The following is a 24,057-nucleotide window of genomic DNA, read 5'->3' on the forward strand; positions in this document are numbered from 1 at the left end:
AATTTCAACAGCCCAACCACTTTGGGTGTAGCATGGGTTTGGATTGACGAAGTGAGCTTCCAATTGAAAAGCATATGCCAAGTAGATGATCTCAACCTCACTGCTTTTTCAGTTTTTCTCAACCATCGCATGGATCCGTGAACCACCTCCAACAAATGCCCAACAACCCCCCCCTGCTCATCGGAGAGCCACGCCGCAGCAGAGCAAAGCCCCCATTAACCCCCCCTTCAGCTCTGCTCTTGCGTATCAGTTGCAATGTCGCCCGAGCATTATTAGTGCGCTGCCTTTTGGAGTAGCAACGAGCAAAGGGGCTCATCAATCAAGAAGTGAAGTGAGTGACGCGAACAGTCAGAAATCGGCGTCGGCATGGCAGACAAGAAGAAGGTGGAGGTCAAAGAGACCAAGGTGGAGGTCAAGACGGCCACTTACAAGGTGTTCGTCCACTGTGGGCAGTGTGCGCGCGACATCCAGACGGAGTTCACCGAGTTCCAAGGTGCGTTTTTACGTGCTGTAAATGTTGCTGCACTTGTGTGTTGCTTCGAATGGTGCATGCCAATATGCCGCCGGCGATATGCATGCAGACAGACACGTACAGGAGCATGCGTATGATCGATCATATTGTGCCCACTTAGCCCCGTTTGACAGGGCTTCACTTCACTAGTGAAGTTATTTTTTTTTGTTTCACCTCTACGAACAGTTTCACTGGTGGAGCTGAAGCGGTTTTGGTAAACCGTTTGACAAAATGGCTTCCCTGTGAGAGCATGTTTTTAGGGGCCTAGAGGAGGAGCCGGGAGAAGCCACTTTTTTTTTGGCTCCATCCCACCCCAAATCACTGTGAGAGCATGTTTTTAGGGGCTTCACAAGTGAAGCTATTTTACTTTACCCCATTTGGTAGAAAACGGCTCCAAACGGCTCTGAAGCCGGTGGAAAAGCCCGGCAAAACGGGGCCTTAATTATACTGTGAGTCTCTGAATATGGCACATATATATACTGGCAGGGGTTGAAGAGGTGAAGGTGGACGCCGGGGCAGGGAAGGTGACAGTGAAGGGCTTCGCGTTCGACGTCGAGAAGCTCAGGAAGAAAGTTGAGAAGGGCTGCCGGAAGAAGGTCGAGCTGATTCCACCCGCGCCTCCCAAGGACGACATGGTCGTTGAGGTCAAGACCAAAAAGGAGGTAAATGATACTTCCATGTACATGCATCGATCTCTGATAACACAGCATGTAGATTTCTGATCATTTCACCTGCCTTTCCATAGACCATGGCGAGTACAGCACGTAGTGTGCAGTGTCTGATCAAGAACACTGCTTCTTATGTTGGGTTTTCCGCGATATATAGCTCCATTGTTCATGCATTTCTTTGGTTTGTTAATAATGCCGCAGGAGCTGAAGGTCATAACTGTAAAGCTTCCGTTGCATTGCCCCGATTGTGCAGTCAGGGTCAAGGAGATGTTGCTTGAGAACAAGAGTAATCTCTCTCTCTAGAGCTGTAATCTCATAATTCCAATCAATAATGACATGTTCACACACGCTAATAATATAGGTATCTACGAGGCCAAGACGGACTTCGGCAAGAACACGTGCACCGTCGAGGGTGTCCTTGAGGAGGACAAGCTCGTCAAGTACATCTTCGAGAGGACGCGCAAGAAGGGCATCGTCGACAAGGTCGAGAAGAAGGTGATCGTCAAGGAGGAGAAGGTCTTAGTGAAGAAGGCGGACAAGGAAAAGGAGAAGAGGGAGAAGGAGGAGAAAGAGAAGAAGGAAAAGGCGAAGGAGGCCGCCGCGAAGGTCGTCAAGGAGCTCATCGCCCCCTACTTCATCCCCTGCACGCACCCGCACTTCGTCGACTACTCGCACCCGGGCCACCGCTACGGCTGTGGCTGCGGCTACTGCTCGCCGTACGGCGGCGGTTACGGCTACGGGTGCGGCGGCGGGGACCCACCGTACGGCGGTGTCAGCTACACACACACTGAGCTCAAAGGCTACCAGGAGACGGCGTTCTTGCACTGCACACACCCCAGTGAATTCATCAGCGAGGAGAACCCATATGCATGCGCTGTGATGTAGACCTTGTTTTGCAGTTGGATTCATGTCGAATAATTTGAACACTAAGAGCAACGCCAACGATGTCTCAACTTTTTTGCTTCAGCACAGATTTGTTATTAGCTTGCATTAATTATGTCTGCAACCAATCTGAAGTCTACTGTATAGTAGTACTAAACCAAAGACAGTAGCCAGCTAGCTAGGAAACTTGAACCTTCTTCCAAGCAAATCTTTCAGGGTTTCCAGCTGAAACGCTAACTGGCTTATACCCATGCATGAGTAAGCGTAGTATTTCAAAGAAGGAAACTGTGTGACGCTTTGATAGTATCATTTTAGTATATAACGTTTGATAGAAACTAAGAAGCAACTTTGCCTAGCTAATTTACTGGATTATAAATTGTCAACAAATAAACTAATGGCAATCAACATTGTAATTGGAGGTTCCCATCAATTAGATTGACTTAGAAAGTTAGGCTCATGACTCCTGCTGGATAATATCATAAATTCAAAATTTCAATTACTAGACAAATTAAGTTTCTGTTATAAAATATTGCTGGTAGCTAAAAACTATGCATAGCATTAGTTAGCTGTAAATTAAAAATTGTGGTCTAACTATTTTCCAACTGCTTGAAACCATCTTTTTTTTGTTCAATCACCACAATCATAAGCCCTTGATCAAATCCAACCACTTCAAGTCTTCAACTGATAAGTAGTTGGATGCAGGGTTCTGGGATTCAAATAGCAAAAAAATTCCTGACCCGACCAAAATTGGTGAATCTTAGAAATTTTAGACTAGTACTCATTTTTGCTGACTAGTGAAAATGTTCATGTTTGGCTAATATTTAGCTGAATTTTAGCCAAAATTTGTTCTAGAGGCACGAAGAGGAAATCAATGGAATATAGTTTGATAAGTTTGCACTTTCAAATCAAATGAAAAACTTTTTGGATTTGTTTGAACTCTATACTAGACTAAAAATTCAAATTGGACCAAAATTTCTGATTGTTGATACAATGTTGTTTCGAGCCTCACCAAAATGGACGAATTAACTTTGCTGAAATTTGATTGTTCCGAATCAGATCCCAGAACCCTGGTTGGATGTTAATTCTGAGTTTCTGACTGAAAACTAAATTGGTTTCAGGCTCATACAAATTGCAAAACTATTAAGGAACACAAGAATAGACAACAGAGCTGATAAGAGTAGTTATTATAGTGATGAGAACATGAAATAGTATGTTACCCAGTAGAGTTTTTTTTTTTTTAAAAAACATTTTGCTATTGAATTGATGCACATGTGCACAACAAAGGGTTACAAGTAGTTCATCAATCTATTGGAGAAATTGTTTCATAAATAGATATATGTGCAGAGAATCATGGGAACAACTTGAGAACAAGAGACTTTATCAACACATGAGCATACAAAGAGACGGCATAGAACATTATAATAGCGAGATAGACATCTGAAAATGCCAGATAATTAGTAATACAGTTGAACAGGTTAGATAAGTGCTACGTGTCATTTCTCATCGAGTTAGTCATTGACTCTTCAGTGAAGTTGATTATTTTGTTCGGGTCAAATTATTCTTGACAAATCTAGCAAGCGCATAGAAATTTCATGTTGTTTGGCTTCTGGCTGCTCGTTTGTTTATTTGTCGCTAATTTTGGTAACAACAAGCTGCAAATTTGACACAAAGGACTATAATAATTGGTTGCAGTTTTAAGAACTCTGCAGACTGAAGGAACGAAAATCTCAATTAATAACAAATACTCCTCGTGTAAGGAAAGAAATGTGACAAAGTGTCACAGTATGCTTAGGACCGCTGAAGGCAGTCAAGCTAGCTAGGTGCACACAGACACACCATCAAATTCTATAGAAATGGTGTGGAGTGGGAGTTTTAAGCTAGCCATATAGCACTAGTCCTAATCTCTGAATAGGGATGCAACAGCACAATCCAAAGAGGCCATAATAAACACTAGATGACATATGTCATCAAATGAAAACCTCAAGAATCTTTGAATGTCCAAGTCCCAAGAACTTAGGGAGACAACCATCTTGCAATCTACGCATATATATGAGACAACGAAGAACAAATAAAGGCAGCATAGGCAAGTAGTTGGTGACTTTGTGAGGATTCCCCATGAGCTGCTTGCTTTGCGAGATGCAATTTACTATAGCTGAATCGAGTACTAGCTTCGTGATGTTTAAACAAAGGCAAAGCACGCACACGTGTGAGCAGAAAATTGTGTGGTAACTTGTGACGAAGCAGTTCCCAGACTCCACAATAAACTTAGAAGAAGAACCAGAAGCAGAAACTGATTGATGATACGAGAAATAATATAGTATGCACGCGTCACTAATTGTTGTTGCACACACAGGCAGGTAAACCTTTGTCTAACTCAAAAAACAATTGTGCCCAAAAGTATATATTCACAACACACACACACACACACCTAGCAGCTACATGATGATAAAGTAAGAACTGACAGCTTAAACCACTAGGATACGCTAACTTTTTGAACACAATTTGGTTGGAGATATATATTATCTCATCCATAGGAACAATAACAACAACCCCATGCATGGAAACATCGATTAGCACACTTGCATCCAGTTCCAGAGAACAATTTTTGAAGACTACTTATTAAAAGCCAGATTAAAAATTAAGACAAGGTTACACCACAAACAGATCAAGTTTCAAGAGGCACATGAGAGGAGAAAAGGAAAAGAAAGGAGAAGAAATTGAAAACACAAAATCAGAGAGACCGAGCAAACACTACGGAGTTGTACAGAGATCGAGATAGAAATAGATAGATAGAATCCTTGCAAGCATACGTGCGCTAACCTTTTGCAAGCTGCCCTTAACCCTTGTGCCGTTCATTGCTTTCTTCTTGACATCTTCCTGCAGTTCTCTCAAACCTGAATTACACCACCGGCCATCATGGACTTGCTTGTCAGAACGGCGGCCGTGCACCGGCCCAACCATGGCCGTCAGCGCCTGGCGGGAGCTGCGACCCGCCACCGGTCATGTTGTTGAGCGGCAGGTTGAAGAACGGCAGCCCGGCAGCCGACGGGTCGGGAGGGAACGGCCCACCGCCCATGCCTCCAGCGCCATCGGCACCACCGCCTGGTGGCTGCATCTGGAGGCCGGGTGGCGCTGCCTGAGCCTCTTCCTCCTCCAGGGGGAGGCGCTCGTAGGCGACGTTGGCGAAGGACGCGGCGATGACGATGACGGGGCCTGCGGCGTAGAGCGCACCCACGACGTTCCCGCCGACCACCTGCCCCTGGCCCCCCGCGAGGAAGATGGTGAGGCTGGTAGCGCCGGGGGGAGCCGGCGGCGGGAGGAAGGAACCCGAGAGCGACAGGATCTCGAACCTCCCGTGCAGCGTCACGACGGCGCCCGTGGGCGCCGACGGCTGCCGCAGCGTCACGTTGGTGACCACGCCGCTGCCGCTCAGCACGCAGACGCCGCGCTGCCGCCGGCGCGCGTACGTGGAGACGCTCTCGAACACGTCGCAGCCGCTCCCCACCTCCAGGATGTGGGCGCGCAGCGTGTTGGCGCTCTCCCGCGTGATGATCACCGGGGGCTTGGGCTTATTCTTCGAGCCCGGCGGGCGCCCGCGGGGCCGGCGGGCTACCATCTCCCCGTTACCACCGCTGCCACCAGGGGCGTCTCCGGCGCCTGGGCCGGATGAGGACGACCCGCCGTCGTGCTCACCGTACGGCCCTCCGTTGTTGCTGTTGCCGCAGCCGCCGCCGCCATTAGGGTCATCCTCGGAGGGCTCCGGCTGCTTGGCGTAGTTGTGCTGCAGCTGGAGGTCGGGGTGGAGGTGGTGGAGCTGATGAACGTAGCGCGTCGCAGCGGTGCCGAGGTCGAGGCCGGCCATGCTTTTCTGCTAGCTCATGTACTGATGTAGCTAGCAAGCAAAATTTTTAAAACTAGAATAGAAAAAGCAGCGAAAAAAAGAGAGAAAAAACTCCAATTGCAACAGAGAGTGGTGTTTTGTTTTTAGGTTAAAAGGAAGTGTTGGAAAAGGAAGCAATGATTTTTAAAGAAGGGGATTGTTTATGATTGGGGCTGTTTTAAAAGCTTTTGGATGCAGAAAGAAGCAAACAGGGATGAAATTAAAAACCCAAAGAAGAGAATTGAAGGAACGTACACACACCAACAGGGCTGTGAGCTAGCTATGAGCTGGGTAGGGAAGGAGGAGAGAAAGGAGGAAGCTATAGAGGAGGAGAAGGTGAGGCACGGGAGGCAGGCAAGATGGGAAGAGAAGGGTTCGAGAGGTTCTTCATCAAACCAGTAGTAGGAGGTGCACCGCATAAAATAATGTGGGGAGGAGAGAGTTGGGAGAACAAATTCTTGCGCATCCTTTGCAGCTACGGAAAAAGACACAAGGCTATAAGACTGACGCGTGGGCCACGGGATTTGGGGGCCAATGAGTCAGTTTCGCAGGCGTCCTACATGATAGTGACAGGGCCGGGGGTGGCATCGGAGAAAGAGAGACGGGTCGAGCGGGAGGAACTATGACGCCAAAATGTGATGCATGGTGATAGCGATGGCTTAGCGTGTTCATCGCAAGATTATGCTAATTAATCAGGGTTAAGCGCCTAAACCCGTGGTTTAGGACCACTTAATCCTGGTTAGTGCGAACGGTGTGGAGGTTGTTCATGACTACACTCTGGTGGGGCCCATGCTAGCGCCGTGCTGCGCTCGGATCAATTGCACCTGCAGTTAGGTCTAACCCCTGTAGTACGTTTTTTTCCCCCTCCAAATTATATAAAGTGCATGCTCATGTACATACATACATTCACAGGTCACCATACAAGCAGTGGCGGAGCTAGAAGCTAAACGTAGGGAGGGCCAATTGGCCTAACACTAATTAAAATGTGAACGAGTGTCAGATAATTATAAAGTGTCAATAGAATTAAGGGAGTAAGAACTGGAGGTTGCCCATGCTACACATTTAGATTGTCTGTTTCCTTTTGAAAAAAATCGTAAATAGATTTCTCTTTTGTAAAAAATTGCACGCTTGTCATTGTCTATATAATAATAGAAAATCATATGAACCGGAAAGTCAGGGAAAAGACAGCAGCTCTTGAGGTTCAGAAGCATGGAGTAATAAAAAAGTAAAAACATCTACTAGTTGGTGCCTGCCTACACTTGAGCTCATGAGCCGTGACGGGTGGCCAGTAGGGATGAAAATACATCGGATGCGGACGGATATCACCGATATTATATTTGTTTTTATATTTTTGTCTGGATTCAGATTTGAATATGGATAGTGTCAACTATGTCGGATAGAATATAATTGGACATCGACATCATAAATATGCGATTTGAGTATTTGGATACGGATACGGATACGGTATCGGATGTTGGATATTCGGACTCGGATACGGATAGATCTCAACTCCTCTAAACAGATTCGGTTTCGAATATAGTCGAAAAATATCCGTACCGTTTTCATCCCTGCTGGCCAGGAAGCCCTTACGGCTTGCGCTGCGCAGCACTACGAATTGCAGTTTGGAGAGCGCAGCAGCCGGCAGCCGAGAAGCCAGAGCGAAGCGAGTGCGGGGATGTCAGCTGTGGGATGGGAGTCGGGCACTGCCGCTCCGATCACGCCCGGTAGGACCAGCTGCAGGCAAGGGGGGGCCATGACCCAGGTTAGCCGACGTATAGCTCCGACAGTGCATCCAAGTGCATATACACATGTATTCCTTTTTTTCTCGAATACGCAAAATATTTGTGTATCATTATAATTAAGAAAAAATAGAGTTTGACCATACATACGACACGCTTCTAATGAACGTCCTAGAAGGTCTTACAGTTGTGACTGGACCATCCTAGTAGACTGTTTCAAACTTCGATATTACATAAAAGTAACAACCGAACTACGAGCAGCGTAGTACCCTACGGAGCTGGGTGTCTCCGCTAGCGACTGCGCGACTCTGCTCCGTCATCCGAGAAGAGTCTTGTACCAGCGGTAGTATTGCTCGCCGGGAACAGCGCGTCCAGTGCTTCCACTTCGCTCGACGTCTAGTTCCTTGCGAAAAACTCGTCGTAAGCTCGCTTGGACGCGGATGAGATTGGACCTGCCGACGGTGCAAAGCCCATCCTCCGCATGAGGAGCACCTCGCCCCGCTTGGAGATCGGAATGTGTGCCAGCGGCTGAGTGGCAATCCGTGTGCTCCGTTTTGGCATGGGTCGCCTCATGGTCGCCACCTTCTGCCTGGGTGGGCTGACGATTAATGGCAGCATTCACTCGAGCTGCACCTCCTCAGTGAATCGTGCGAGACGTCGGGTAGCTTCACGTGGTGTGGGCGTCGCGTCGCTGGGTGCTCCCGCTCGTGGTGGCGTGAGCTGTGGCGGCCCCTGCACTGGCGACATCAGAGACAAGTCTGTCGCCCATTGAGCAGGCGTTGTCGGGGAACCGGTGTCCGCCACCAGTGCTTCAAACTCCTGATGGGCTGTCGTAGCAGGCAGACACTCAGGTGTTGGTGCTCTCCTTGGCTGGCTCACGACGAGCGAGGCGGCCAGCTCCTCCAGCATCGGGTCGAAAGAGATGACCAATGTGGGAGGCCCCGCACTCACGCACAACGCCAGCGCCACCGGATCTGGCTCGGGGAAGCTTAGTGCAACAGTAGAAGTAGTGGCGTTGTCGGTGTGGTCGGCAGGCGCACCCGTGCCGATCACCTTCGACTTAGTCTTGTGTCGCCGACGTCGTCGTCGTCTCCCATCGGCAGCCACCATGATGTATTCCTATGATGAATGAAAACATCTAAAAACCGAATAGTGTAGTTACCATATATAGGTATTTTGTTGCCGATGAATAAAAGACGTACCAGTGCAGAGAGCTCTCGCTCTGTGCGGGGTGTGGGAAAGGGTGTCAGTGCTAAGCCTTACTCTCGCCTGTGCAATGCGAGGAGGCCGCGACTCGAACCCGGGACCTTCTGGTCACATGCGGTAAGACTCTACCGCTTGCACCAGGCCTGTCCTTCTTGTTGCTGATGAATAGTATAGTTTAATTTCTTCCTAGAGTAAATTAACCAATGAAAATATAAGCACACGTGCGAACACAAAACATTAATCACGCAGGTAAGTTCTACCAATATGTAAAAAGTGCAATGTTATTCATCATGTTGCATTGTATGTTTAAAAAACAGACAATATTAACAAAACCCTAGACTTTAACTAATATAATACACACTACATATCACAGCCCTTCTTTATATATGATCAATTTAAACTAATTGAGATCAAAGATATTAATTAGCTGCATGTTTTAGCATAGTGTATAGATTCTTATGGATACAACAATACACTGTAGATGTGTACGTACGGCATGTACACAAAGCATATATGTGAGACTTTTGTGTCTTTCTCTCGAACATAAATATTAGTTTTATGAATTGATTGATGCTTTTTTTAATTATCCAATTGTCCTTTCTTGCATAATTTTAGACAAGACCATATTTTAAAATTTGATTGTATGTAGTTTACTAGTAATAAACTATGTCAGGTCAAACGGGGATGACCCACATCATCTATCGTCACTCTTAACTTATTTTATATATGAAATATCTTATCAAGTCGTATAACTGTAACCAGCATCCCGGTACTTTCACTAATCACCACGTATGATGAGCTGAAAACACTTTGTTGGAAGCTATCTAGACTACTTTTTACCATCTTTTCATGACACCAATTAACATGAGTAACACCTCACACCCGGTTTGCCCAAAGTTACACATCTTTATTAATGCTTCTCCTTCTGGATCTTTTGGAGAGATTCGTTCTTCCCGACAAATCAACGCAGTAGTTTTATTTTTCAACTACATTCATGGTGAGACTTGGATGTACGTACGTTGAACTTTTTCTTAAACAAAATAGACTATTATTATAGGAAGAGAGCAGCAATTTATATAGTTTATGTAATCTATCAAGTTGTGTTAGTTTCGCTATTGTTTATGTAATTAAAATATGCCAAGCAATCATGCAACTTTATAACAACGAGTACAGTTCGTACAGCCATGCATGGTTAGTGTTACGATATAAGTAGCATTAAAAATCTATGCTCAACTATAACTTGTTCTCTAGCATATGCACTTACAAACTCACTAAATAACACACTGGAAGTATAGCATATGCATACTAACAATTAATAGTATATCTCAATATTATATGATTCAATGATCTACTCCTTCGACCCCAAATTATAAGTTATTCCAACTTTCTTAGAGAGTCAAAGCATCTCAAGTGTGACCAAATTTATATAATAAAGTAATAACATTTATGATGTCAAATAAGTATCATTGGATTCTTCATTAATTATATTTTCATAGTATACCTATTTGTGTCATAAATCTTTGCTACTCTTTCTATAATTTTGGTCAAACTTGAGATTCTTTGACTCTCCCAGAAAGTTAGAACGACTTATAATTTGGGACAGAGGGAGTACATGATATATATATATATATATATATATATATATATATATATATATATATATATATATATATATATATATATATATATATATATATATATATATATATATATAGGGAGAGGCTATTCAGTAGCCGGCTACAAAATAAGTTATTCTGTAGCCACCTTCATTTACTATAATTTTATATACTAATTTACCATAATATAAATACATATTTACGATAGTTGGGTTACTATAACACATGGGGATATTTACCATAACGTTATATTAAACCACTTAGTAAGGAGTTACTATAATCTCGTAAAATAACATAGTAATTATCGTAACTCAAAGTGGCTACAGAATAAGTTATTCTGTAGCCAGCTACAGGATAGTAGTTCTATATATATATATATATATACATTTTTGGTATATATGCACATCTATCGTCCTTCTTAATTCTACTGTTTTCTGCAACAACTTTCATTGTCAATCTAATTGCATAGTAGGGCTAGCCACAGCTATAGATCATAGAATCTATACCATGAAAAGTGGTACGTAATTTAACAGAAGTCTTAAATTAACTACTCCTTTTGTCCTCAAATACAAGGTATCATAAAAACTCTAGGGCAAATTTTAGGATAAAACAAATGATGCATGTATCGATGTTTCGTAGTGCTGGCACTCGAGGAATGGCTTGGCACTCGAGGAATAAGGGGTTAGACTAGTTTAGGAAATGTGGCCTACGTCTATTGTGAGGTGTACGTTCGTGTTCTTGAGCTCAAGGACCCAAAATTTATAGTAGGGGTTACAAACAGGAGGCTCAAGTGTCAAGAGGTACAAGAGAGCGTGTCTAATTAAGATTGTCTCCAATGGATGACCCATATGGAGACCCAAACCCAAAATGGGTCATGGATGATACTGTATCAGCCTCCAACAGAATACCTATATGCAGACCCATTTTGGGTTATAGCAGAGGCACAACCAAAATATGAGTATCATCTCTCCTGAAGACTCATTTGTAGAAAGGGTTCTCTTTTGGGTCCTATTGCTGGAGAAGACCAAAAATGGGTATTAAACCATTTGCCTGTAGCGCTATCCAAACATGGAATGTGTCTTGTATTTTGGGTGATGTTGTTGGAGATAGTCTAAGGAGCAAAGAACTGCCACGAAGAGGGAGAGAGAGAGAGAGAGAAGGGCCCTCTGTCTCCCCTTATATGGTTTCGAAGGGTACTTCATGTTCGCTAGTCCGGCTAGAGCCTTCCATCCTCCTTATCCATCCGGTGCTCTCATGTTTGTCGAACTTGTACTTGGAGCGAAAGATTGGGGAAGCCTAGCTTCCCATATCAAACGTCTGTCACTGGTTCGTTCCTTCATGGAAATAGTGTCCTCACAGTCCATGTTGACGGTTGTTAATGTCAATTATAAACCATCAAAATAACCTGCATAAATAATTAATTCCATCACCAGACATACGTATAGGGGTTTAAACTGATGAATTCCATGAGCTTTAGTGAATATGTGTATGCAGGAGGATTTATCTAGAAAACAACCACGAGACCACTATCATACACTCTAAACAAGCAAACCGATGACAACAAGTGATTCAACTTGTGAAAACTGCAAAAGGCAACTCAATACGGAGTCAAGGACCCACTGCCAGAGGGGAAGGCCCAACCGCCATGAAAGTGGGCTGGCCAACCCAACCCCTAGGCCGCCCGGCCCACTCTAGAGCCCATTCGCTCTTCGCCACCTCGTATGCGTTTCCAAGATCTACACTATTAATTTTAAGGCGGTTTTAAGTTGGTTTATCCAACGGAGGTCGAGGGAGTTGACATGGATCGATGACATGGCAATGCCTTGCCCCCTACTCCATCTCCACTATATAAGGAGCCCTCTACCCCCTCTAGGAGGCCATCATCCCATAGAGAGCCATCTCTCATTCAGATCAAGATACACCACAAGAGAGAAATCTCCACAAGGCTCTCAAGATGTAGAAGTATAATAGCTCTAGTTGAGAGTTAGGGAGAGTTGAGCCATGCTCAGGTTCTGAAGAAATCTTCGAAGGTTGGGTATATCTTTGTATCTCACATTTGCAAAGCTTATGCTTTAATATAGTTATCTTCTCTATCTACTTTTATGCCTTTCATGTGTATGGTTAGTATAGTTATCATACCTTAGCATGGGATATCCGCTCGCATCGAATGCTTTAGTTATCATATGTCACTAGAGTAGTAATCCATTGTATAGACATGGTGTCTAGACTATAGATTACCTGAGACTACGCTCAATCCTATGGTTAGTTGTGGTAGCACCAGGGGTGACAACTCTGTCAGTCCGTTGTAATCCACCACATTAGGATTGGTGTTCATAGAGCTTTAGGCAGCCTTCCCCCAACTATGCTTTCTCACCCCCTTCGAGAGTTAGAAAGGTATTGTTGCTCCAAAGTGTTATTGTGTATGATCGCTATATTTACCCATGATTTAGTTATACCCTATAGAACTAAAGTAATAGAGAAGTATTTAGGAACCTTAAACTCACCCGTTGTCCTCTAAATTTACTTAGGCTGCTCATTTATGGACTTCTCTTATGTGTGTGTCATTATTCATAACTCTTATCATAAACAACACTTACCCCCACTTCAGTTTAGTTCATATACTAGCTAGTAGATACATGATGGTGAACTATCAACTTCTCTAACCACTATTTCCTTGTGGATAAATGTGATACCTTGGAATATTCCCGGATGAAAGCTACAGTGATATCCGTGTGCTTACGGATTTATCTGTGTGCATCTAAAAAATACCAACAATGAACATCCTCTATTTCATACAGGGTGTCCACTATTCTGGGTGTGCCTCCTTTTGTGGTACACACGGGCAGTACACCTGTGGCTATGCATGTCTGTCAGGGTTGTAACCCTAGGGTGTCTCAAAGGCACCAATTAGTTAGCAGGCCACATGGCCTACAACACAGCAGTCAGCAAGGTCCCAAATGATCGAGGCCCAACAAAAGCCAAGCGGAGCGGGCAAGACGCTAAGGCTGGGGTCATCCCTGAACCCTTCCATCCGCCTTAACACACAACGCTCGCAAGATGCACGACCTCTCCCCATCACGACCCTCAGGAGGGATGGGGGGAGGTAGAGCGCAGCCAGAGGCGCTTGCTCTGACAAGAGCAAGCATGCCGCACTAACCTCGCAAGGACTGAGGGGATAACAGTCACCTCAGCCCGGTCAGACACCATCCCTATGCTACACCGCACCGATGAGACAACATCGCACTATAGTGGTAATGGGTATGATACCCGCCATCCAAATACGAACCGACTAGATGCTTGTACGATCCCACCCACTATGGGATGGGATACACAACAAGGGACTCGACGAAAAGGCCATCTAGACCAGCAGAGTGCCTCGACCCCGATGATCGAGGTCATGGTCGGCCCTACGAAGTGACCAAGCGAACAATGACTCATGGCAACTACCTGCTTTGCGTATGATGTCCCTAGGAACTAGGAGACAATGACAAAGTCCATGATGGATATCGCGTTGCATAGGACGGCTGACGAACCATCGTCGAGGCTACAATGCCGCCACGACTGGTACAGTAGCACCACGTCGCATCCTACTACAACATGGCCAGAAGACCATGATGATAGCCATGACCTGATGTGCACCAGAAGATGGCATAGCTTGCAAGCTAAGTTAGCTAGGCCCTCCCTTAGGCTTTTGACCCTTCGGTCGGGAGAACCTCCTCTTTATACTAGCTCTGGCCCCAAACTCTATATAATGGTAGCCGGAGCACCCATCTTGGGATGAGAGACATCCTCTACCATTCCATTCATTCACCATTATACCAGGGCTCTCGGAGCTTCCCTTCGGGTAGCCCTTCACCTAGCATAGGTCCTCCCATCTCTTTCACCATTCTTGCACCCCTTTGTAAGAACTTTAGAGCATTCAAGCGAGTAATACGCACTCGATCATCTCTGAGACTAGATGTAGGGGCCTGACCTAAACCAGTATAAATCCTCGTGTCTATTGGATGCTACCATCGTTTTCCTAGAGCAGTGCGACAATCGTATAAGTTTACTAGTCTGGTTTATAAAACACTGACAGTTGGCGCGTTAGGTAGGGGATAGTCGCGCACTCTCGATCGTTGAAGAAAGCGATGGCTCATCGCACTACTGGTGAACTCACTAGTGGAATGGCCCACAATGGCCACATTCACCGCAAAAACTACAAGTTCATCAGCATTAAAGGGCCAGCACCCGCATTCGCCAGTGGCTACGATCCAAACCTCTACCATGGAGATCTAGGACACGTAGCTCGTAGCGAACACACTCTCAGAACTGCCTCCGATGGCAGCATCTTGGAGTTCACCAACCTAGAGGAACCAGTAACCTCGCTCATCGCCGGCCATGGCTCACAACAAACTCGCTAGGGGAATGGCCTCAACCAACCACATCCTTTTGGGGAACCCTACGATTAACCATAGCAAAGGGTCGACGCCTGTGTCCGCCCTTAGGTGCTACCTAGACCTCCATCTCGTAGGTCTAGATCCCATGGTCCACGGTGGACACGCTCTTAGAACTACCCTTGGGGGCTGCATTTTGGAGTGCACCCACATGAGGGGCCTAGTGCCCTCTCTTGTTACTAGCCATGGTCGACACCTCCACCAGGGAAACCAGATGGCCATGGCTCACGGTGATCTCACCCAAGGATGGCCTGTGGTGGCCACATCCTTTTTGGGAACCATGAGATCACCCAAACTGATGGGGCAATGCCCGTCATTTGCTCATATCCTGTCCAGACTCGCCACATGGCAAAACTGGACCCTATGATAGAATCATGCCTTGAGCAGCGTCATCACCAGTGAAACGCAATGAACCAGGGCACACACAAATGATGAAACTACTCACACCATGCGGCGTCGCCATTAGTGGTCAAGCGACTAACCAGCATCGTGCCACATAAGGTCAAGCCTGGGACCAAGATCCAATCCTACATAGCGGGCAAGCCATACGACATGACTCCATGGGCTGCCATCTGTTGCATGGAGGCACATGCATCCTAGGAAGCAGGCTCCTTGAGTGCGCCATGCGCCACGACAAGTGGACCGAACCGTGCTACGTTCGAAGCTAGCCCTCGTAGCAATAGGTCATGATAGCACCATGTTTGGACCAGCAACCACACACAGAGCTAGAGACACGATGATAGCAACATCGTGGCGCTAAGAGGACTCGGGCACTAGTATACACGAACCCTCCCGGCCGGAAGCCACAACAAGCTGGACACGAAGAGGCCATCCTCGGGGGCTCGTGGGCCCATCGAGGATATCAAGCGAGCAAGGGATGGCCCAAAGCCGCCTGAGGGGTCGATCCTCGCCAGCTGCGACCACTCAAAGCGGTGGAGAAGCAACCTCATTGCCTTGTGGCCTAGGGACCACAATAGCTCCAGCACAAGCAAGTGCTCGGGGGCTCGTAGTGCCTTGAGCAGCAACTTTGCCATGAATAGACACTCGAGGGCTCAATGCACCCCGAGTCATGACGACCAGATCCGCAATGGCTTCCAACACATTGGTCCATAATGTTATCTCTGGCTCTAGCCGCTCTACCTAAACATGTCCACATACACATGTGGGCTCACCCTCAGCTTTAGAAAATTGCAACTAACCCATGGAGCGAGCCTCGGTTCTAGAGCCGCTTAGATCCCAGAGCGACCCGATCCAGCTCGCGCTAGCAGTCGGACATGAGTCACTCACGAAGGCCACACACGAGGATGCATACACATGTCCCATGACATAGCACTACTTGTCACCATCCCAGTGACCCTTTCCCGAGTGTCTTCCGATCGCTCCCCACGCCGCAACAAGCCGGTGACCCGCATCCTGACCTCTCACTCGGATCGCCCTGGCTGACCCAATAGACTAGCTCCTAGGAAAGGCTAGGGACCTACGCACGAGCCTGAGAGGAAACAGGAAACTTGTTCGCTTAGGACTAGGGGAGCGAAAGGAAAGAGGACTCATGTTGTTCTCTTGCTTTCTTCTCACATCATGTCAGATCTACGATCATCCTCCGCCATTTTGTTGCTCTAACAAATTGCACACATTTTAGCCCCATGGGCTAGCCCCTAGGTTAAGATACGCATTTGTGGACCAGCACCTTCCAATTTGAATGGAAAGTAAGTGAAAGAACGGTAGAATAACAAGCGAATATGCCAATCGCACTCTATGTGCGAAGAGTCCAAGCACCATCTGTCGTCGAGCGAGGGACCTGCTTCGAGCCTCTCCACGCGTACCTTTGGCAGAACAACAAACCATTTCCCAACCTCTCGCAACAAGACACCCCCCAGACCAAGCCTCCTAGACTAGCTCTAGGGCAAAGTCAGGCACTCACACAGAGGGGGAGCACAAGGAAGCAGGGCATTGCTCTGCTCAAGCGGGCAGAACGGGGAAGATCAAAGCCCACGCCCTCTACTTGTGTTTTCCTCTTGCATCAAAATGGATCGGTGACCTGACCCCGATGCCTCAACCACAGCATTGGGCCACATAACGTTCAGCTCTATGGGCCAGCCCTCAGGCCAAAACATGCACCCGTGCTCACAAGGCTGATGGAGAAGGAGCACATTCCAACCTAAGCAAGAGGAACATAGGCAGCAACGTGATAGGATGGATCACACACCAGTAACATCTCATGTGGGAGCAGCAAGCTCCATGACAACCAAGCAACCCTCAGCACACATGATGCTCGAGTAAGCTGACCCGCCTGAGCTAGAAGCAAATAGTCGTTCACGGCCGACCCCGCACTTTTGAGAGAAGAAGACCGAGCAAACGACCTCAGTAAGAACAAATCCTGCACGACAAGCTCGATGAGGATCAAGTCAGCAAGAGTTACTCACCTATGGAGCACTCATGCTTGCATGAATGACCTTGGTAGGTGCATCATTCGGCCAAACAAAATCAGTGAAAACTCCCTGAGGCCCCAAGGTGTAGACTCGAATGACATATTAGGGCCACCACGCCTAGGTCCACAGCAACCGCTCCCCCAAAGGGAGGCCCAGCAGGGAGCGACAAACATGCCGCCCCTCTCGATTGTGGTGGAGCATGACATGGCACGCGGTCATGAATCCCCACTGCCCGATGATGGCTCAACAACAAGCCTAGTCGAACAAGATGATCTACGAAGGTCAACAACATGGAGATTAAATAGCTTGGGCAAAAACCCTTCATGCCAAGGATCATCAAGACAAGTTGTCCAAACAATTGGCACTAGCGATGTAAAAAGAGAAATCAGAAAAAAGCAACGCGTGCATCAGAGCCTCAAGGACTCACTCGTTCGCCGATTACAACACTATCCTAAACATTTGGATCACTGGCTTCTAAAGCCATGACTAAAGACATCTAGTCCAACACACTACATGACTAAATGGACCCAAGATTACAATAATCGTCGGATCCCCTACCGCTCATGATGGACATCTCATAAAGCGATGAGACCAGTACTAGGTGTGTCTATCCTTCAGAGGTGCATCACGGGTAGGAGAGGACCGTCGAAGGAAGCCTAGCAAACGACCACCTCATAGAGCTCCCTCTAACATCTGAGGAAGAGGAGCCTGCCAGAAACTGCCCCGACATTGCTTCCAGTAGAGTAGGAGAGGAGCGCCTGGCGATGAGCCAGCGAGCGGGCCACTGAGTCGATGCTTGAATGCTCCTAGACCCAGAGCTAGGAGCTGTGTGCCTGCCAACCTTGGGGAAGCCTAGCGGCCTAAGCCTCCCATGGCATTGTTCCTCCCCATCTTCATGGAACTTCCTCTAACACCTGTGGAGGATGAATGATAGCAAGGTGCAGTAGAGCCCAATCTGTAAAGGTCCCTCCTAGCGGCGGTGAAGCCACTGGGAGGGACCATGAACCATGATGCCCGATGGAGACAACCATTCTCTCACTCAGAATGGATGTCGGGGAAAACTCGAAAGATGAGGAAGAAGTGGGGATGAGGTGCACTGCCCTCTTCTCCCTCGACTTAAATAGACGGCACGAAGAAGAAGGCGGAGAAGATGGTGGTTGACATTCAAGACGAGCGCAAACCCTAAGACACACTCGCAATCAGTCAGCCTGGGCACAAATTACCCGAAAACCGATAACCGAACCAAACCAAAACCGAACCAAAATGTTGGTTTTTCGGTTTCTCGGTTCGATTTTGGTTTTGGATTCTGGGAACTTTGGTCTTCGGCTTCGGCCTCGGTTCTAGCCTCCCACCGAACCAAGACACCGAATAACCAAAGTGATGCAAACAATCTTGTCTCCACCGCTAAACAGTCATAGCCCACACAGTCCCCTCTACTCTGTTCTCTAGCCCACGGTGGAAGCACCCAGCGGCCCAACTCTTCTCCAGTTCTCTCCCTCTAGCACACATGGGGCGCCTGTAGGCCCTACACCTCTCCTGCACATGGCACGGGGCATACTCCCCTAACCCTAGCGGTGGCGGTGCCATGGCCCATGGCGCTAGGGAGAGGCTCATGGTAGCCCGGGGGGCAGGTCGGCGAGGAACGGCACATCTGCTCGGAGATGGCCGGTGCCTGGCAGGGAGGAGCGCATCCACCAAGCAGCGGCAGCGAGCAGCGAGCAGTGGTGGCGTCCAATGAGCGGTGGCATCATCGTCTAGCAAGCAGGGGTGGAGGGGCCTAGGTGCATGCCACGCAGCTATGAGGGTAGGCCAAGGTACGGCAGGGAGGCCACGCCCAAGTGCGACAGTGAGCACCGAGCAGGACTTGCAGCTACAAGGGCAGGCTAGCTTGGCTCCAACAGACGACGATCAATGGGGCGACGCGGCTCCCCCACGATGGCATGACGCATCAGCGAGGAGGCTGCGAGGCATGGCCGGTGGGCTTCTACGAGCAGGCATGAGGTCCTTTAGTTCTCTCCTCTCTCTTTGCTATCCATTCGGTGGAACTGAGAAACTGACCCGATGAAACCAAAACTGATCTCGTCGGTTTTTTATTTTGCAAGAAACCGATCGGCTCTTGATTTCTGGAAACCGAAATTTATGTAAACCAGGCAAACCGAACCGAAGTCTCGGTTAAAACCGATTGCCCACTCTGAGCAATCAAGAGGCAGAAGATGCAACAGTTTAGTCTCCCAAGCAACACAAGACCCAACAATGGTCACAGGAGGTACATCAAACACATGCGTACACTCCACCATTTACTAACCACCTTCCCGTAGCGTAGGAGAGACGGAGGTGGCCAGGCAGAGGATTGAGCTGTGGGTGCCAGCGCGGCAATGTATCCTAAGTAAGCCTCAAACCTCTCACCTACATTATCTTGCAAATTCATGAACCTACATTCTAAGGCGCACAACTGTACATGAGAGGGCACCGCCAGGACACAATGTGGCTAGGGGAGGTTGACAGCCCCTAGGTTCACATGCCAAGCGGCCCTCCACATCCACAACCCTGTGTTGTGCTTAGGAAACTCTCTATCAGGTCAGTCCTTAGAGGGCTCGAGGCCACAAAAGGGATAAGGCAGGGAGGAAATGGGCCCTCATGGATCTAATCAGTGGTGCGGAGCCACATGACCATCTCTCCCTATGTTTGAGTCATACGCTTTGAAGTCTCTCGGGTTGACCCCCTCTGGGGGAGGCATCTTTCCCTCTAGCCGCTATGGAGGTGGTTGGGGACCAACGGGATTGATGGCCGACGATTCATGGGACGTCTCACGTGAGGCATAATTGAACTCCACATCAATTGGGGAGGATATCAGGTCCCGCTCAGATTACCCATAAACCCCGATGAGGCGCATTGCTCCGACCATGTGGTTATGGTGGACATGCCTCTCCCCGCATGGGGCAAAACTAAACCCACCTGTAACAAGGCATTGTGACCCCTTGAGGTCAGCGAGGATGTCAGGGAAAGATGGAATCGGGTCCCCATGACCCTAAAAAAGAGCTAGGGACAAATCTCGGCCAACTCCTCCTTACACCCCAGGTCTCAAACCTAAGGCCAGCTCTAGAGACCCATAAACCACCAAGGGTCTATGACCGTTCTAGGAGAGGCCGATGAAGTAGATGGCTAGGGAAACATGATATAGTCTTCCTCGAGAAGCGACACGTGGCCCAAAGTGTGGTCACGGCTTGGTCACACGGAAAAAAACCAAAGGTCCAAGACCTATAAGCCAAATGGACGTTTGCAAAAAACCTCACGACCACAAAAGAAGATGTCGAGAAAATGCTTTCTCGAGTCAAAACCATGACCCTGATCTCTTGTCTCGGGGGCTCACCACAGGCACAAAGGGAACGTACAAAAAGGGTCATTCTTTTCACCCAACTCTAGGCAGTACAAGAGCGATCGAGGCATTTGAGACGCATTGAGCCATGATACCATTGTCGAGGTAGCATCGTCGGGGGGCCCGGAGGTGCCTGCTATAGGTGCAGGAGGAAAAGAGGCGAGAAATTGCCTCCCGCTCCTCGCCATAGCACCCTAGCCTTATAGACAGGGGCGCACAGGGAAGAAAGAATGGGGCGGGGACAAGCCCTCAGGCCACCACCATTATGCTTCAAAAAGCATGAAAGGGACACCATGGGTCGGCAACGCCTCCCCTAAACTTAAGGCAGCTTTCCAAAGCTATCTACAAGTATGGGGAGGAACTGGAAGTTGTCCTTGGTGCTCGTGCTCCGGCAACCCGAGACCTACGGGTCCAGGTAAGCACTTGGATCCCGAGACCCTACAATTAGCCTGAGCACCACCCCAGTCCTTCCCTACTAGCAAAATCCCTTATGGCACCAGTTGTTGGAAGTGCGACGCTGGCTTAGGCCACCGTAGGAGACCCCGAAAGGAACACCCGACGGGAGCCACGCGGTCCCCCGCCCAAGCTTTTCTCTCCCATTTCCTCTATCTCAGTAGGAAGGTGGGAGACGATTTGCAGACACAGCGACGTATGATTCAAATGGTGGGGGACCACTACTTATAGGTCCAAGGGCTGACCAAACAACCTAAAGCCTCCACGCCACATGGCGCACCATAGGGGGACACAACCAACATTAGATGTCCTCATGAGGTTGGGAGGATCGAGGCCCTCACAAAAGTGGACTAGTACAACATCGACAAGACTACTCAATTTCGCTTGGGTCACAAAACCTGACGCATGGCGCACTGACACGATAAGGCTTGGCGGCCACGTACCTCATCATCAGGGTGTACTAACAAAGCTCAACGACCACCTATGGCATTAAACACACCAGCCCACAGGGGGGTCGAGCGATGAAGCTTGAGTAGGTCATGACCACCAGACTGTGCCCTAACGCACGCACATCCTACAACGCAGTAGTTAGCATGGGTCCAAACGATCGAGGCCCAATGAAAGCCGAGTGGAGCGGGCAAGACGCTAAGGCCGAGGTCATCCCTGACCCCTTCCAGCCACCTTAACACACAACGCTCGCAAGACGCACAACCTCTCTCTATCACGACCCTCGAGAGGGATGGGGGAAGGTCGAGCGTAGCTAGACGTGCTTGCTCTGACAAGAGCAAGCATGTCGCACTGACCCTACAAGGACTGAGGGGACAACAGTCACCTCAGCCCGATCAGACACCATCCCTATGTCATACCGCACCGATGAGACAACACCGCACTACGGTGGCAACGGGTACGATACCCGCCATCTAAATACAGACCAACAAGATGCTTGTATGATCCTACCCACTATGGGATGGGATCCCCAACAAGGGACTCAATGAAAAGGCCATCTAGACAGGCAGAGTGCCCTAGCCCTGATGATCGGGGTCGTGGCCCTCGGCCCTACGAACTGACCAAGTGAACGACGACCCAAGGCAACCTACCTAATTCAGGTACGACGCCCCTAGGAACCAGGAGACGATGATGAAGGCCACGTTGTATATAGCATTGTTCTCCTATCTCTTTCACCATTGTTGCACACCCCATTGTAAGAACTTTAGAGCATTCAAGCGAGGAACACGCACTCGATCATCTCTGAGACTGGACATAGGGCTCCGGCCAAAACCAGTATAAATTCTCATGTCTATTGGATGCTACCATCGTATTCCTAGAGTAGCGCGACAATCGTATAAGTTTACTAGTCTGGTTTACAAAACACCGACAATGTCACATCAGGGTGACTATTTCATACGACGGGCCTTTAATTTGACCATTCTGAGAAAAGGAAAGACTGGTCAAGTATGCCTCATTGTACTATTTGTCCCTAGTCAGGCAGTGCTTGAGCAGGATCAAAGTCAGGGGCTGGTGGTACTTAGGGCATAGACGGGCGAACTAATCGTGTGGTTGGCGGTTTGTTACCCAAGCTGCAAGCTGAGCGAGCAGAAATGTCACCTCTCTAGATGGAGGAAAAAAAGGGGATGACTGGGCTAGCCACGTAGGTTGTTGTGGGGTTGAGCTCGGGACCCATAAATCTCATGATGACGCATTGCCAACTAGCCTATCGTTTGGGGGCGTTGCTCGCATTTCGTACGACAGACCATTGACCCTCCGACAAAAGGAAAGGCTAGCTGAGTACCCCTCACTATACTCGAGGGAAGGGAGGGGGCAAGGGGGACCCAAGTACTATGAGCATGTGTTCTCTGGTTTGCCTATGCCTCAGCAGGGTCGAAGTTGGGACTAGGCCTCTTGGCCCGAGCCCCCAAGTCCTCGCCCTTGTTCCAAAGTTCCCATGTAGGGTAGACATAATGTTCTAAGAACTTGGCATTGTACGATGCCATAATGCTGAGGGGATGAGGGTATCCATGGTATAGATATTCGTCAGTAGCCCTCGAGCCTTCTCAGGAATCAGACACATCGTGAGGAGAATTTTTGTTTGGGTTGACATTATTGTTTTTCGCTTGTCCTTCTCCGTGGGGGTAGGTGAGCGCACCCCTAGGTAGCCCCTGAGCCTTCAAGTGATTCTTAAATAATCGGTTGGAGGATGACTCTAATTAATTGTTTCACCATTGTTGTTCAGGGCTGCATGTGGGCTTGCATTTTTTCTCTCGACCCAAGATTTTGGGGGTCCCATCAAGATCCCCTCTTATGTTGGGAACTGATGGGCTCCTTCTTTTGTTCGCAGGATAGATTATTGACCCTTGGCGTCGCTCCACAAGTTATAGGAGTATGTGAGGACTTTGATCCCCCTACGAGTTGTGGTCAAGGTGGGGCGGAGGACTCTTGTCCCATCCGTTAGGCACAGTCCTTAGGTTACATGTAGCAAGAGGGGTGTATGGGCTTGGCTAGGACTAGCCCATTAATGTATTGTGTGCTCGTAGCCGAACATGCATGGGATTTGCATGACTTAGCCCTTTTTTGAGAGAGTGAAGGGGCACCATGGATCGATCATTTGCAATGGATTTGAAGACTCCCTTGGTCTCCTCGCAATCTCGTTGGGCCTATAAATAGCTTTGTTCAGGGTGCATTTTTTTGCATTGCCATTTATTCGACTTGGAGCAATGGATCCACCCCCTGGTCATGTCATAGTAATAGTGTAGTATGTGTGTTGATGATTTCCTCAGATCCCGCCTCATTCTCTCCTCTGATGGAAAGGGCCTTTGAATAGGAAAGTGCCTTGCACATGAATCTTCATCAATCTACCCGCACAC

The 24,057-nt window shown here is 48.1% G+C and overlaps 2 protein-coding genes across 2 annotated transcripts; one reads left to right on the plus strand and one right to left on the minus strand.

Annotated features, from left to right (window-relative positions):
- The first annotated feature begins 215 nt into the window (after positions 1–215).
- On the plus strand, positions 216–2,133 carry LOC136494846 (heavy metal-associated isoprenylated plant protein 4-like). Its single transcript, XM_066491021.1, has 4 exons — positions 216–493; positions 998–1,173; positions 1,381–1,465; positions 1,541–2,133. Exons 1-4 carry the CDS (start codon positions 367–369, stop codon positions 2,062–2,064), a joined length of 912 nt encoding a protein of 303 aa, XP_066347118.1. The 5' UTR covers positions 216–366; the 3' UTR covers positions 2,065–2,133.
- Positions 2,134–4,659: 2,526 nt separating this feature from the next.
- Positions 4,660–6,283, minus strand: LOC136493567 (AT-hook motif nuclear-localized protein 23-like). Its single transcript, XM_066489663.1, has one exon. It carries the CDS (start codon positions 5,921–5,923, stop codon positions 4,991–4,993), a length of 933 nt encoding a protein of 310 aa, XP_066345760.1. The 5' UTR covers positions 5,924–6,283; the 3' UTR covers positions 4,660–4,990.
- Positions 6,284–24,057: the final 17,774 nt, after the last annotated feature.

The sequence above is a fragment of the Miscanthus floridulus genome, chromosome 11 (assembly GCF_019320115.1).
Source record: "Miscanthus floridulus cultivar M001 chromosome 11, ASM1932011v1, whole genome shotgun sequence".
Lineage (NCBI taxonomy): Eukaryota > Viridiplantae > Streptophyta > Magnoliopsida > Poales > Poaceae > Miscanthus > Miscanthus floridulus.

Bases quoted from the DNA above. Each gene is read 5' to 3' on its own strand.
- LOC136494846 (XM_066491021.1), top strand. From the start codon at position 367: ATGGCAGACAAGAAGAAGGTGGAGGTCAAAGAGACCAAGGTGGAGGTC. The intron at 494-997 runs GTGCGTTTTTAC...ATATACTGGCAG, and splicing joins GGAGTTCACCGAGTTCCAAG to GGGTTGAAGAGGTGAAGGTG. The intron at 1,466-1,540 runs GTAATCTCTCTC...CTAATAATATAG, and splicing joins GATGTTGCTTGAGAACAAGA to GTATCTACGAGGCCAAGACG.
- LOC136493567 (XM_066489663.1), bottom strand. From the start codon at position 5,923: ATGGCCGGCCTCGACCTCGGCACCGCTGCGACGCGCTACGTTCATCAG.